The sequence below is a fragment of the Sceloporus occidentalis genome, unplaced genomic scaffold (assembly GCF_023333645.1).
Source record: "Sceloporus occidentalis isolate IW3139 unplaced genomic scaffold, rSceOcc1.0.p SCAF_37, whole genome shotgun sequence".
NCBI classification, from domain to species: Eukaryota; Metazoa; Chordata; class Lepidosauria; order Squamata; family Phrynosomatidae; genus Sceloporus; species Sceloporus occidentalis.
In genome coordinates, this window is record NW_028317017.1 from 4,718,085 (window position 1) to 4,734,625 (window position 16,541).

At 37.3% G+C, this 16,541-nt stretch overlaps 1 protein-coding gene across 1 annotated transcript in view; it reads right to left on the bottom strand.

Annotated features, from left to right (window-relative positions):
* The window catches only part of LOC149297761 (protein ENTREP2-like), a 337,214-nt gene that overhangs the window by 210,023 nt on the left and 110,650 nt on the right, over window positions 1-16,541 (bottom strand). Inside the window, exon 2 of the mRNA XM_089488325.1 lies at window positions 14,039-14,095. Coding sequence (XP_089344451.1) covers window positions 14,039-14,095 — 57 coding nt within the window. The remainder of the gene's footprint in view (window positions 1-14,038; window positions 14,096-16,541) is intronic.

Consider the following 16,541-nt stretch of genomic DNA (forward strand, 5'->3'; position numbering starts at 1 on the left):
AAAAGAAAAAACGAGCCCGGTCCTTAAGGGGTTAAATGACTGTTTTATTGCAGAGTCGGATCAGAATAAAAACAAGTGAATATTACCTCCAGAAGGCTCAAGCATAGCAGCTGATTGCTTGTCGGAACATCTTGGGCACTTTTTTTATCTTTGCTTTGTAGCAGTTGGGATATAAAAGTGCACCCACTCCCTATCTGGCTCTGCCTACTTCCCACCAGACCCCTACTTTCCCATCCTCCCTGTACCTTGCCTCCCACCAACAAATACACAATTAGACACTCACCCTCCCAGAACTCCACTCTGCCCCAACTGGCTTCCATATATATAGAAAAATATGTGAAAATTAAGCTACAGAATTTGCATGAATGTGTTAAATATATTTTTGGAAGAAAGACACTCCACTGAAGAGTTAGTCTGAATAAAACTACACCTGATAACCATAGACCTAATTGATGTTAATGGAGTATCCATTTAGAAGTAACTACCATTTGTATACAGCAAGACAAATTGACTTGGCCAGAATGGATTGTCTGGTATTTTATTTTAATTAGCCATCTTATCTGTCAATACAGATATCTTCCTATTAGTCCAGAATGCAACCGAGAACGGAGACAGAATAAAATCAGTATAAGACACTTTCCATCATTCGTCCCTTGTGGCACAGAGATTAGCACAGCATCTGACAATAGTTGGCCTCTAGAAATTAGTAGGTCAGATAGGAGCTTTTCTAATCATTGATTTGCTATTTGTTTTCCTTTTAGACTCTCCAGATGAAAATATTGCTTGACAAACTAATTTTTTCCTACTTAGTGTTCATTTTTCAACTTGACATTTTAGACCTGAAAGGCATTCATCTAATCTCATTACTCAATGCTATCCAAAATGAGTGTGGCATAACCTTAGCTACTGTCCATTTTGCTAGTGAAATATACATAGCATTATAATAAACTAAAACACAAAATGCTTGTTTATCGTACATAACTACATAATTGTAAATTCCATTTCTAAAAGTATGGTCTACTGGAACTTCCTTGATTATACAAATGACACCAACATACATACCATTTAGATTAATGACGCGTGCTTGTTTACAAACTACTAGAATCTATAATATTAACTACAAGCCTACAATACCTTCATAAGCCTGACAAGTCTTAAATCCTATATTTCACTATGATTAGTCTTGTGATTAATCCAGATCTATATACCAGGCATATCTGAATCCAACATGAAGACTCCAAGTTGTCCAGATATTACAGATCGCTATTTCAAGCAGGGACCACTGGAGACGTGCAGCATGCCATTTCTAGACTTTAAGAAACCAATACATGGCTTTTTATGCTCCAAAACTACAATTTGCATAATGTTTGACCCATATATGATTGATCAAATAAATTGTAGTAATAACATTTGGAGAACTGCCTGTTGGCTATAGTTCCACTACTGTTTCTTACAGAATAGACATTTAACACATTTCATGCTACAGGCTTACCAAAAAAGTTAGATATGTTCTATAAAGCACAAAAGGGGGAATGACATGAACTAGTAAAAGTCAGGCACATTGAAGATGAAGATGGAAGTATAAGGGATAATTGTAACCATGGTCTGCCCGTAAAGCTTGTGACCATGTTGACATGATGCCAGCAAACTTGCAAAGTGCTCTAGAGCTAACTGAAGGGCTTATTATTATTATTATTTATTGTTTTATATAGCGCCATCAAATTCCATAGCGCTGTACAATGGGTAGACAGGCCATAACAAGTAGTATGTAACATAACTAATTGACTAACAGTGACAACAGGTGAGGAGGGCCCTGCTCAATCTGATCTTCGTCAGTAGAGTTCGGCAAAATATAAGAACTCCAGTGAAAGCATTGATGAGTCGGAAAGTGGACAGAAACAGGGAGTTTCCACCAAATAGTGTAATACACCACAAGATGTTTCCTGAAACATAATGTATGCTGCAATATCATTAGTGTTCACGTGACAAACGTGATGCAGCGACGGTTTTCCCACAATAAGTTCCCCAGAGGGTAGCATAATTTTTGGGAATGTTTCACCTACCTCTGTTAATCAGGGCCCTCAAGCAGAGGCTCTGCATGAATCTAATATTGAAGGCAAAGTAACAAAATATTTGAGGGTGCTAAGATTATCTGGGACCCTAGAATCTCCCTCCATAAGTATTTGTTTAAAATGATCCTTGATGTGGCAAGCATCTCATTTAATCATCTCAAGAGAGTTCTGAAATGCAAAACACAGAATATTTCAATGTAGCAATAAGTCAACTATTAATAAGTGTCTACTGCTTAAGGTCCAAGTAGATTACATTTTATCTGCCCCCAGACCAAATGCAGGCTAATGCTAAGTAAACAATACATCTTCGAACAAGCAGTAAAATAGCAATAAATGGAGAATTTATGATCTAATTAGTTTGGTTAAAAAGCAGCATTAATTTAACAGCCATAATTGAGTGGTCATATGAATATGAAGCACTAATTTACTTTAATTTTTGTTCTGATCACTATTTTAATGCATTTTTTTTTATAATTTTTTTATATATTTGACCAGTTCAGAAAGGAAGCAAAGGTCTACATTAATTTGACTGCATTAGTGAGGTCATCAAGACTTAAGTACTAGCCCAGAATAACCACACTAGCATACTTGCCACAGACATTGGATGGGACAATAACAGGGGTGTTGTAAACAAGCAGGCATCAGAACTCCAATTTGCAGGGACGTTGATGCGGACAGTCTGCTAGTAACAGGACATGAGACATAAGGACATGAGACATTGGCACAAATAAGTTAACGTCCACAACTTTTGTCAAAATAAAATGTCCCTACAAGCCATCAGTGATAGAAGGTTGAAGGCCAAAGAAAGTCAATTCAAAGGACATTCATGTAGGACACAAGTAAGAGTGTCTGTTTAAATATTAAATATGTAATGAGTCTTATTTATTAATTTATTAATCGGAAAGACAGAAGTTACGGGTTTGTTACCAAGTCATCCCAACTCTTTTTGCTAAAGTTTCATGGAACTTTAAAACTTTTATTCCGCAGACACATTACTACACCTAGTTTCTTTCTCGAATATGATTATATTTTAAATCACGCAAAAGTATTCCAATAGTTTAAATACACCTACTGGCCATGGTATCTTATAATATTCACACATCTTACATACGCTCAGCATTATTATTATTAAAGTATGTAAATCGTATTCATTTTAATAGAGATTCTTCCAGATCAGAGCATTGAATGTCATGCTATTTTCTCTGCTTAACATAATTAATTCCCAATGCAAAATATCTAAGAACAAAATATGGTTACAGAACTACATAAACAGAGCTAAGCAACACAAGATTGTATAATAAATCTCAAACATTACCCTCTCAGACGCAAATAAAACGATAATAAACTGGTAGAAACGGAGTCTTGCAATAACTTTGATATGTAATGTTTTACTGGAATAAAAGCAGAACGAAAATCTAAATCTAAATAAAAAAAAAAAATTGGGCATTTTTTCCCAACTTCATTTTCACTCCTGCTAAATTTCCTGGTTAGTCCTGTACATATAGAGATATGTTTAGATTCAGCTTCTGTCTGAGTTTCACAGTTATCCCATTAATAATAGGGTTTATGCATCATTTATTCAGGGAGAGTTGTCAGAAGAGTTGTGGTTTCAAAAACCCCCTCCTCAATATAGGATGGCCAACACTAGCAAGTTTCTCCAGCAAGAAGTTATGAGCATAACCCGTGATTTAACTACACATTATACAGGGCCAAGCTCTTCCTGTATCAGAAGCTCACTGGGATTAAACATTCATAATGTACATACCTGGAAACTCATGGTTTGCCCCTGAGTCTCAGGGTTTTTGTCCCAATTTCAAGCTCTCAGAGTAAAAATACATATTCTCACAGTCACACATTCTAGAGCTGGCTCCTTCCTATTCTACACTGTTGTGATCATATATCACTGGTACTGGTACTGGCTTCCAGTATTTAAAGGTTAATATCCCTGCTTGAATGCAGGTAACTCAATTAAGTGTATCTTTAAATAATGACAAGTTAATGTTTCCACAAGGTATTAGAGCCATTTGGTTAACATTTGACAATTGTTACGTAGACTCTGCATGATGTGTCTAAGGGTTAATATTTAAATAGTCTAAGGGTCAGCTCATTTACAAAGTTCCCAGGTATGATAATGTATAGTCAATGCGTTTAAACCACAACTCTCCTTACAACTCTCCCTTTAGTGAATAAACCCCCACATTTGAAACATTAAGCTGCCTGTCGTTATATTTAAATATATTTAAATAGATGCTGTACTTACATTACCTATGTAGCTGTAATTGTAAGCAATTACGTTGGAAGGACATATGGGTATCGACAGTACAGATCCAAACGAAAAGGTAGAATATGAGGATCTTTAGTTTGCCACTTGTCACTACATTTACAGTTCAGTACACTAAACATATCTTTGTAATTGTGTTTATAGATGAATTATACACTATAGAACTTAAACTTAGACATGTACCATTGTCCTCCCAATAGGGTTTTCCCCTAAAGTCTTTTCATGGAAACATATCCAAAACAATTACACTAAAATATTTCCTTTATTGGGAAACAACTCCAGTAAGTTAACTATAGTAAGTAGTAGTATAGTAAGTAGTACCGCAGAAAATTTATCACTGAAAGCACTTTTCACTGTTCTGTAAAAGAATCTTAATGTAAATGTGTTTAAACTAATTGATTTTGCAAATGATTGACAAACTTTTACATTGGGGCAGCAGGGATCTGTGTCTCACTATGACACAGCTATATTTTTTTTGAAATTCTTGTAGTCTTACAAAGGCTGCTTGAACCAACCAGCCAACAACAGTCAGCAACTTACCAATATGGCAGAGTTTGCTTAAAATGGTGGAATAATGAAGCAGATTCTGGGAACATGAATTTAAGATGGTTGCTCTCATAATATACTTATAAGGTGGGTTTCCAATAGACTTGTGCATTCATATTCAGGAGAACATGAAGACGAACACGAAGGGTACATTTTCGTTGTTCAGCCCGAATACTGAAGAAACTAAATGGTGCCGGCGCCCAAGTCTAGTTTCCAATGCCATACCTGGGAACTCTCTGGGTTTCACCTGGAGACCTCCAGAGAACCGACGCTTCCCTGGTTTTTCGGGTAAACACTCAAATACTCTGGGTTGCAGGAGCTTGGTCCTGATACACCACACTCCTCCTTAAATTGGGGTGTGGACATCAGCGGGACCGCCCACCAACGCAAGCAGGACCACCCAACCTAGGCTCAAAATGGTGAACTTTAAAAATAGTTTAAAAAAACGGTGAGAGGTAAGCGGGGGCGGGATGTTCATATATATATATATATATATATATATATATATAGATGTGTATTTCTGTATGTGTGTGTGTGTGAGAGAGAGAGCATGCATGTAAGTATGTGTCATTTGTCTGTGTTTAAATATGTTGTATGTTGGAAGGGGGGGTTAAATAAGGCACAGGACAGTTGTGTGGGGGCAATGATGGCACAAACTAGCTGTTGAAGTGGGGGGGCCTGGTGGTTTGTAGTTATGCCCCTGGTTATAGGACTAGAAATGTTTATTTCCACTAAATAAGCTTTTCTATCACTATTGCTCAAAAAGGTACCATTTATCTTGTTTAATTAGATAAACATAAAACACATTTGAAACATATTAATGTAATTATTCTTGGTGGTATGTAAACACCTCTGCAAATCTAAACTATCCAATTAAAAGCTATTGTTTTATTAATATATATATAAATATATCTAAATATTTTTTTTTGCAGCTCAACATTCGACAAATGCCATGCTGTCCCTAGTGAGTAATGAAATACTAGCCCGTGGACTGATACATTTATAAAAATATAAAAAACAACAGGCCAAGCATTTGCTTATGATACTCTATGGTTCATTTTTTTTATTTTTATTTATTTTCATCTGTACACCAGGAAAAGAAGGGACTGTAAGTAAAAAAAAACAAAGCTTTATCATCAGTGTAGAAGTCTAATAATATCCTAGACTGTGGGAACCTGACAGTATACTTCTGAAAAGTGCCAATCTCTCTAACAGATAAGGAAAAGTCACCATGTCAGTATGTTTATTAACATTTTGATTTATTTCTACACCAGGGTGAAAGGCCTTCAGCAATAAGGCTCATTAGTATGCTGCCGTATTTTGTCTCATGGGGTGGTTAGGTCACCAGACATCAATGCCAACGCTGAAGGTATAATCAGTAGACTGATGTGCGGGTCTCGAGTCACCAAAATCATTTGCAATTCAATTGGAAAATAACTATGAGAAGCTCAATGCCCCATTTGAAAAAAAAAACAGCCAATTAATACTATGTTTTTTGCAGCTTGATCATTCATGCTGACAATGTGTATTGTGCTGCAATAACAATAAAAACAGAGGTTCTCATATTCAGAGTTTTCGGTTTGGCATGTTGGTGATAAATAGGCTACTTATGACAAGAGTAAAGTACATTTAATTATTACCCCAATATAGAAACCTCTGCATGCCTCAAATTGGCATCTTCCTCAAATTACACTACACTTTACAACAGAATTGTAAAATGATGAACCAAACAGAAAATTCCGATTTTGATATAATGGATAGTCGTTATGACGATGAAAGTATAGGTATTTTACTAAGAGTTACTAAGTTTGACATAAAAAAAAAAAAAATTAAAATATGTTTGAAAAAGATTGCAACCAGGACATAGCCAGGCATTGCAAAGAGCAAGTAAATGATTTAAAGAAAGTAGACGTGTCAAGGAAGTAGGAATAGGCAGATAGGTACATGTACACCTAAATCTAACCCTAGGAGTGAGTGCAGCTCAGTGGAGCGGCCATGACAGAGCTAGGCCTAAAGGGGGGATTTTGATTTCATCTGATTGGGTGGTGATAGTTGGGTAGGGCTGTAGAAATAGGGGGTATCCATTGTGTATGTTCAAAGTTAATCCGTTTTTCACACCTGTTCTGTGGAAATATATTTACTGAAGATCATTTTCGAAGTCATCCCTTGTAAGTATACCTGAGAGCTGTCCAGATCTGACCCAGAGTCTCTTGCTGAATCTCTGCTCCCCTGGGTCTCGTTGTAACTTTCCTCTGTCTGGGGCTAGCCACACCCCAATGCACACCTAGTTCCATCTCTATACATACAGTAGCTAGCCCACCTATATATCCAGTTGCCTCCATCCCTCACAAAGCCACTGCCTCCCAGGTATGCTCATGAATGTCTAGGACAATGTATAACACATTGTACACTTAAGTAGTATTGTGCTGGATCGCTCATCGTGTGCATAGTGTTACATATGCACACACATACACAATAAACGACATTCTTGCTTTCTAAAAAACCTTATCTATTCTTCGTCTCCTGAAGAATGTAAGCTTGTTACCACCTGCCGACAGAGATTTAAATCAGAGTCCTTTGGCTCATTGCACATCTGTAATAGCTTCTACCACCCCTGTCAGGATATTATTTCATTAATAAACCACTATTTTCATGATATAGCACTCCTGAAGCCTCCAAGCACATTCTCATATTTTAGCTGTCCCTTGATAAGCACTTCTCTCCTCTGTCTGTTAAATCATTTAATTAAAACAAAGGACATCTAGGAATTACTTCTGCTTGCATTTTCAAGCTGATGACATTTGAGCTATGCAATATTTGAGGTCTCGATTTTATAAAGTCATACTTGGTAATGTTAATAGACACTAGCTGACTAAAAGTAAAGACGCTATTTTAGAATTCCTACAATGTCACTATACGCTCTTATTTGTATGATCAGAATGTAATACATTATAATAATAGACTGAGCAGCAGAAATGTTATGCTATCGTATACTCTGCATTTCACATATTTTTTTAAAAGGTTCTTAAATAAAACAAAACTGACGTACTCAAAGCTGTGCACCAGGGTTAAATTGCAATTTCTCGTGCTGCATGTAGGAGACAAATCTGCATTTATAGTAGTGAAGATGAAGCAGCAAAGGTAATCATGTCAGCAAATAGGCCTACTGTGTGAGATCACCCTCCATGCAGACCATGGAAGAAACTTTATTCCACTAAGACAGGTAAATGCACAGATACATAGGTTGGTTTTTATATATTGATCATTTTGCCATTTCCCTTCTGGCTAAAGTAGAGCTACTCCTGCCTCTGTAAAAAGCCTCTTTATTAACTTGAGAAGCCTCTGACATACACAATATGGACAGAATTATTGGGACACACCTCTTAATCATTGAATTCAGGTGTTTTTCATCAGAGCATTGCCATAGGTGTATAAAATCAAGCACCTGCCCATGCAGTCTACATTTACAAACATTTGTGAAAAAATGAAGAGCTCAGTGAATTCAAGTGTGATACTGTGATAGGATGCCACCTTTGCAATAAGTCAGTTCGTGAAATGTCATCCCTGCAAGATATTCCACGGTCAACTGTAAGTGGTATTATTGAAAAGTGGAAGCGTTTAGGAACAACAGCAACTCAGCTATGAAGCGGAAGACCATGTAAAGTCACAGATCAGGGTCATGGTGCACAAAAGTTGCCAACGCTTTGCTGATTTCATAGCTGAAGAAGAAAAAAAAACTTCCTCTGGCAGTGATATCAGCACAAAAACATTGTTCTGTAGAGTGACTAATCACGCTTCTCTGTTTGGAAGTCTGAGTCAAGGTTTGGCGGATTCCAGGAGAAAGTTACCTGCAATACTGTGTTGGGTCAACTGTAAAGTTTGGTGGCGGAGGATAATGGCATGGGGCAGTTTTTCAAAGGTTGGGCTTTATTTCACTTAATCTTAATGCTTCAGCATACCAAGACATTTTGGACAATGCTATGCTTCCAGCTTTGTGGAAACAGATTGGGGAAGGCCCTTTTCAATTCCAGCATGACTGTGCCCCAGTGCACATGGTTGGATGAGTTTGGTGTGAAAGAACTTGACTGTCCTGCACAGACAACCCTGTCCCGACCTCAACCCTATCAAACATTGCGTTACAGGCCTTCTCGTCCAACATCAGTGCCTTACCTCGCAAATGCTCAACTGGATGAATAGGCAAAGATTCCTACAGAAACACTCCATAATTTTTTGGAAACCCTTCACAGAAGAGTGGAAGCTGTTATAGCTGCAAAGGGGGGGGGGCAGCTATATATGAATGTCTATGTATTTAGAACACAATATCATAAAAGTCCCTGTTGAGGTAATGGTTAAGTGTCCCAATACAAAAAAAAATACATTTATAGTTTTGATTCTAAGGTGCCAGTTCTTACGGTAATAACCATAGGAGGGCTAGCTAATCCACATTTTAGGGAATTAACTTAAAAGTCTTAAAACTATGAGTAATATGTTAGCAAATAACTCTCTAATGCTGTTTTAAAGCATTTGATGAAGTAGTTAGATAAAGGGTAGTAAGAATAATAAGAAGATTTATTTTGATAACATATAAAACATACACTCTTTATCTACATTTCTGTAGCTATATCTGCAAAATATAGACAGATCATGGAGAAAAGAAAGGAAACTTCACAAGATCAACAGATACCAGTCCGCAGATGGACATACAAAATAAAACTCATCATTTCATCTTAGAAGTTAATGAGCCGAAAAAAGATCTGGCGTTATGTTCTGTTAGCCATATTGTTCCACTAATAATCCATGTTAGTTTCAAATTCCTCAGTGCTCCATATCTAACAATAATCTGTTCTGGCAATTTAATTCTATTATTGCATACATTGTTCATATTATCAATAATAATTTTAACAAAAAATCTAGTGTGGAGAATACAATATCAAATAACAAGGTAAAAGTCTGAAAAATATCTGGTCAATTAAATGAATTCAGACTATGGTCTATAGGCAGGGCCGGCCCGACAATGGAGCCGAGTGGGGCAACCGCTCCAGGCGGCACTTTTGAAGGGGCGGCACTTTGCCGCCCCAAGCCCTTTTTTTTTTTTTAAAGCGAAAGAGAGAGAAAGGGGTGCCGAGTGGTTTTCGCTTACCAAGCTGTCAGTACCCGCTCGGCGCCCCTCTCTCTCTCCTCTGTGGCGAGTCTTCCTGTTCGGTCTCGGTGCCGGCTTGTAATGCTGAGTGCCGGAAGATTTCCGGCGCTCAGCATTACAAGCCGGCACCGAGACTGAACAGGGAGACTTGCCGCAGGACTGCTGAAAGGTAAGTACAAGGGAGGGGGGCGGGGGCGGCAGGGACGGAGGAAGGGTAGACAAGGGGGGGGCGGCAGGGACGGAGGGAGAGGAAGGGTAGACAAGGGGGGGGCGGCAAGGACGGAGGGAGAGGAAGGGTAGATAAGGGGGGGGGCGGCATTTTAAAATTCGCCCCAGGCGGCATTTTGCCTTGGGCAGGCCCTGTCAATGAACTAATAATGTATATAAAACAAATACAAATAGGTACCATCCACATAATATAGATTCCATAATAAAGGTATATTAATTAAACTATGAAATTATGAACAACTATAGTGCATCTTGGATAAAATAAAGTAAAATGCAGTTAAGATCAGTGGTTTAGTCGAGGCCTAACTGAGTATGTTCTCAATTTGAATTCTCAATTAATCCCCAGGATCTGCTGGCGTTGTATAAAGGTAATATACAAAGATATGCAACACGTGGATTTTACTTTTAACATTAACTCAAGCGTTCTACTTTCTTAGAATTTCCAAAATTCTATAGACCTTCATCTTTTTGTCCTTAATATTGATGTTAAAATAACTTCCTTCACCCTCAAAGACCTGCCTATTGTTTCTGCTGCTTATGTATTACTACCACGACATTTATTAAATAACCCATCTATATTGACATATACATTAATTCTTCTATATGTGCTCTACTTTCTCACTGTTCTTATGCCTCGTTTTGTGTTCACCTCAAAGATATTTCTTAACATCTTTAAAAAAAAACAATTTAAAGCCCCCAACTAACATTTAAGCATGGGAACAATGCTGCTTACTTCAATACAGAGGGGGTTATTCACCAAAGAGCTTTCATGGTATCACTATTTGTCATAAAGGACCAACACTGGAAGGCCTTTCCAGCAAGAAGGGCTGAGTTGGCCCTGCATAGTACATAATTCAAGGGGTCAGGAGAGGTTGGAGAAATGTAATTGATTTAGCCATACATTATACAGGGACAGCCTAGCCCTAGCTGTAGCAGAAGTGAGGTTGGACCTTCATAATGTATAGTAAAGCTAAGGAGTTGAAACACAACTTTTCTGCAATCTCTAACAATTCCCACTTTAATGAACAGACCTCAGGAATTGTCACCAAAATTTTGTAACAAAAAAACCCAAAAATCAACTTGACAAATATGCTCTAGCTTAAATTGCACATGATGGATGAAGAAACAACACAAGATGCAATGTTGCTGTCTTATGTCCTAGTGTTCAACCACAGGTTTGTTGCCATTCATTTTAAGACATAATTTAACAAGTTATTAAAAACGGCTTAATGACCTTCATATGACTTGAGTCTCTTCTCCACTATTACAGATGAACTATCCATGTTTCATTCACTATGAAGATTCTGTAGAAACATACTTCTAAATCTCTTTTACTTTCAATGTAAGACATCCTTTGTATTTATCTGTTCGGCTTAAACATAAAGAAAGTTGGCAACATGCACCAACATGCAAAGCAAATCATAGAAGGAGGTATAAAAGATATCACAAACAAGCTAAAGCTTGTGATTTTTGCATTTCATTTAGTGTATTTGATTTTGGTTAAAAAGCAAGCAAACTGACTGCAGTGGCTGATGGTGGCAAGCCCTTCATAACTAATTACTTCCCATGTCTTGAACTCTTCTGGTCTTTTATCTTTAATTGCTGGCATCCGAATATCTCTGCATCATGAATCTGATTATTGTATAATTAGTCCCGGTGCCTATATACAGCAGTAATAGCAAAATGATGTGCAGTGGTAGCAAAGAATACACGTTCAAGACAAAACATAATTTACAGAATTCACAGCAGGTCAGATATTTAACTGGGACTTTTTTTCCAATAATATTCTATTTTCCCATTTTCAACGTATCAGGCAATACAGTTTGAAATCACTTTAATCATTACATAACACTATCTTTGTTGAAAAGACAAGTGGAAGCCACTGCGAAGGATAAATATGTAATATTGTAGCTATTTAGGGTATAGCCCAGCAAAGCAGCACATTATGTGCAATTGTAGACAGAATGAAGTAGATCAGATTTTATGTAATAGATATAAAACAGAAAACAAATGTTTGTCAAGGATTTTAAAAATGTGCTTAAGGAATGAATGGAAAAATGGGCATCATTACACAAAATCAGTATATTTTAACCTAAATGTATCACATGCATCTTTAACCAAAATACAACTTCTTGAGAAAGGACCGGAGGTGGTCCGAAACGTTGACCGTGCTGATTGAAATAAACTAGTGTTTAATGCACTTTACTGCAAATACCCGTGAGTGCCCATTTTTCTTTGGTTACATATATATATATATATATATATACACAAACACTTACCAGCCATAACATTATGACCACTGAAGAGAATAACACTAATAATCTTGTTATAATCATGGCACCTGTCAGCGGGTGGGATATATTAGGCAGCAAGTGAACATTTCGTCCTTAAAGTTCATGTGTTAGAAGCAGGAAAAATGTGTAAGGATCTGAGCGACTTTGACAAGGGCCAAATTGTGATGGCTAGAAGACTGGATCAGAGCATCTTCAAAGCTACAGCTCTTGTGGGTGTTCTCCGTTTGCAGTGGTCAGTACCTATAAAAATTAGTCCAAGAAAAGAAAAGCGGTGAAGCGGCAATAGGGTAATGAGCGGTCAAGGCTCAGTTATGCAAGTGGGAGGGTGAAGGCTGGCCCGTGTGGTCAAATCCAACAGATTGCTGAAAACGTTAATGCTGGTTTTGATAGAAAGGTGTCAGAACACACAGTGCATGGCAGTTTGTTGCAAATAGGGATGTGTAGCTGCAGACCAGTCAGGGTGCCCATGCTGACCCCTGTCCACTGCTGAAAGTGCTGGCAATGGGCACGTCAGCATAAAAACTGGACCATTGGAGCGATGGAAGAAGGTGGCTTGATCTGATGAATCACATTTTCTTTTGCATCACGTGGATGGCCGGGTGCACGTGCATCGCTTACCTGAAGAACACATGGTACCAGGATGCACAATGGGAAGCATCAGAGGCAGTGTGATGCTTTGGGCAATGTTCTGCTGGGAAACCGTGGGTCCTTCATGTGGATGTTACCACCTACTTAAGCATTGTTGCAGATCATGTACAGCCTGTCAAGGACACGGTATTCCCTGATGACATTGGCCTCTTTCAGCAGGATAATGCGGCCTGCTGCAAAGCAAAAATTGTTCAGGAATGGTTTAAGGAACACAACAACGAATTCAAGGGGTTGACTTGGCCTCCAAATTCCCGAGATCTCAATCCAATCGAGCATCTGTGGGATGTGCTGGACAAACAAGTCCTATCCACCGAGGCCCAACCTCGTAATTTACAGGATTCAAAGGACCTGCTGCTAACATCTTGGTGCCAGATACTACAGCACACCTTCAGAGGTCATTTGAGTCCATGCCTCGTCAGGTCAGGGCTCTTTTGGTGGCAAAAGGGGGACCTACACAATATTAGGCAGATAGTCTTAATGTTATTGCTGATCGCTGTGTGTATATATATATATATATATATATATATATATATATATATAGTCTGTGTATAGAGAGACATAACAGAGACTTAACACAGACACAAAAACATAACACACATATACTGTAGAGAGAGAAGCATGCAACCCAAACCGTTTGCCTGATTATAAGGTATAACCTATTATTGACCAATGGCATAATACAGCTTAAAATCTAGGTTTGTGTTTCTTTATCTCTTCATAAGAAATGTCATCGACCATAATACATACTTCTGGATAAATAATACATTTAGTGTCCCAAATAAATGGACAAAGCTTTGTCTGACATAATTAAGACTGCGCCATTACTTACTACAAGCGATAGGGGCCGTTTCCAAGCTACAACACCAATCAATCCCGACAAGAGCACCTGGAATAGAATGAGAAATGTCAGTGAGAGAGCACAGAGCAAATTTATTTTATCATCCGCTCAGTGAAGAGAAGTCCGCACACACTGTACATACTAATTACTGATATGGAGTAAAAGAAGACAAAAATAAATAGATATATTTACTATTTGAAATAATAAATTTAAACAAGGCCAGTGTAAAGAAGATATGTATCTTAACGGGTTAAATATCCTTTGCTGTTACAATAATCATGTGAATACTTTTTTTTTTATTGTTACAGTAATAATAGTGGAGAGGTTTCACTTACTGAACATATATTATCACAAGTCTTGTTTAATGCATTGTATTTTAAATGTGTACAAGTGTATACTGCACCCTCTAGACTCTTCATAATTTGCATATCCTGATAAAACATACAAACTTTGTTAAAAAAAAATAATAATTATAATAAAAAGCAGTATGCAGGGAAGGCAGCTTCTGGCCCAAGGGACAAACATTTGCGGTGGTGTGACGTGACATTGTGTTACGTGACCCCACTGTACTCCTGCCTCCCCAGCTCCTATTTTCTCTTCTGTTGGTGTATACAAAATTTTCTAAGTGATTTAATCAAATGAATAACTATTAATAAGTCGCACGTTCACATAAAAAGTCTTGGTAAAGCCCTGCCTGCTAGCTACATCATATTCTTCACATCCTCTCATCCTAAGTCTTTGTATTGCACTTCTAAGCAAAAACTATGGTTTACCACATCAAATATTTTTTTTTTATTATTGAATGTTGATCTGTACCCTTCAGTGCTGAGGGTCTATTTAAATGCACAGACTGGGGGGTAATTAATTTACCTGTTTAAATATTAAAGTACAACATGATTGCCAATTTCCAGGCACTCCCTGTTTAAAATTCCCTTAGGGCATTTTGCTTACATATTCTGAGGAGACATACAGCCTTCAACATCTGCAACACAAAACAGTCCTCTCAACGGAATAGAACGGTTAACTCTTGAATTTTACCTTTTAGTGGATTTGCCATTGAAAAATGTTTAAAATATTTGTAATTAAATATAATACCAGTTTATTTTGTAAATGATTTTATTGTTTACTTTCAAATCCCATTCACAATAAGGGTTGGATTTAGCTGTGCCATTTCCATTAAGGAATTAGAGTCTCGAAAATCCTTGGCTTTCCCCTTACATAAACTAAACAAAAAGCTAAACAAAAGCTTTGGAAATCTTTTGTAAGCAGGTTTATTTATGTCTCTGACAAATAACTGTCTTCTATCCAGTGCTTAGCATTATAAAGTATATGCAAGAAAACTGTTACATTATTAAACCGAGCCAGCTGCTGGACTATTATTTATGTTTAAACCGTGGGGCTAAAAAATATGTGGCATTTTGTTTTGTTTTTTGTTTCTGTTTTTTATGCCAGTCATTTAACGTGAGTGATTTTCAAAAGCTGTCATTGTGGAGAGCACTCTCTTTGTGAGGCTGAAAAAAGTTGACATTCATTAAAGAAATAAATATGTTTCCATAACAAGCTTCCAATGAATCTTAAAACATCTGATAAGGAGCAGATGCAGATTGCGGTACCATGTGATGTACAATGCCACAGACAAAGAAAAAAAATGCAGAAAATGTAGTAATTATCTATTATGCACATTTCATTGCCACACATTAAAAATGCATTTTATGGTACTTATGGTGATACGTGGATAGCCCATGTAACTAAGTAAAGAATCATCGGCCCTTTCAACCTCAAGACATTACAGTGCCTCCATTCATGCCTAGTCTACTTGGTGTGAGATTGCACAAAATTGCAGTTAGGATGGCGTCATGCTTTACTACATATGAGTAGAACTACTCAATATTTTAGTTGCTTTTAAAAATACTTTTAGGGCAATAATATCAATACCTGAAGATGAAAATTAGCTCTAAACAACGAAAAAAAAGGTTTGGGGTCACAATGACATGTCTAGCTGAGCTAACATTCTCGCAAAAGGGTTTTCTAATAATCAACTAGCCTTTTAATCTTAAACTTGGATTAGCAGACACAATGTGCCAGTGGAACATAGAAGTCATGGTTGCTGATAAAAGGCCTCTGAACACCTATGAAGATATTCCATAATATTGTTTCCAGCTACAATTGTCATTTACAACATTACCGTCTGCGCTGTATTTCTGATCCATTGCATTTTATTTCAATGGGCAAAAATTGATTTTCTTCAAAAAAAAAAAAGGAAATTTCTAAGTGACCCCAAACTTTGGAATGGAAGTTTACAAATACAATTAATTAAAATGACATCTACATTATTTATAATAATATAAATACCCATGCCAATCATTTGTCATTTAGAACAGTGGAATGAAAAAAGACAAGATATTTCACTAATATATAATAATCTGTTCTGATGTATGGAGCTTGTATTTGTAAGTCATCACAGATACAGTATAATGCACAGCTATGCTAGGTA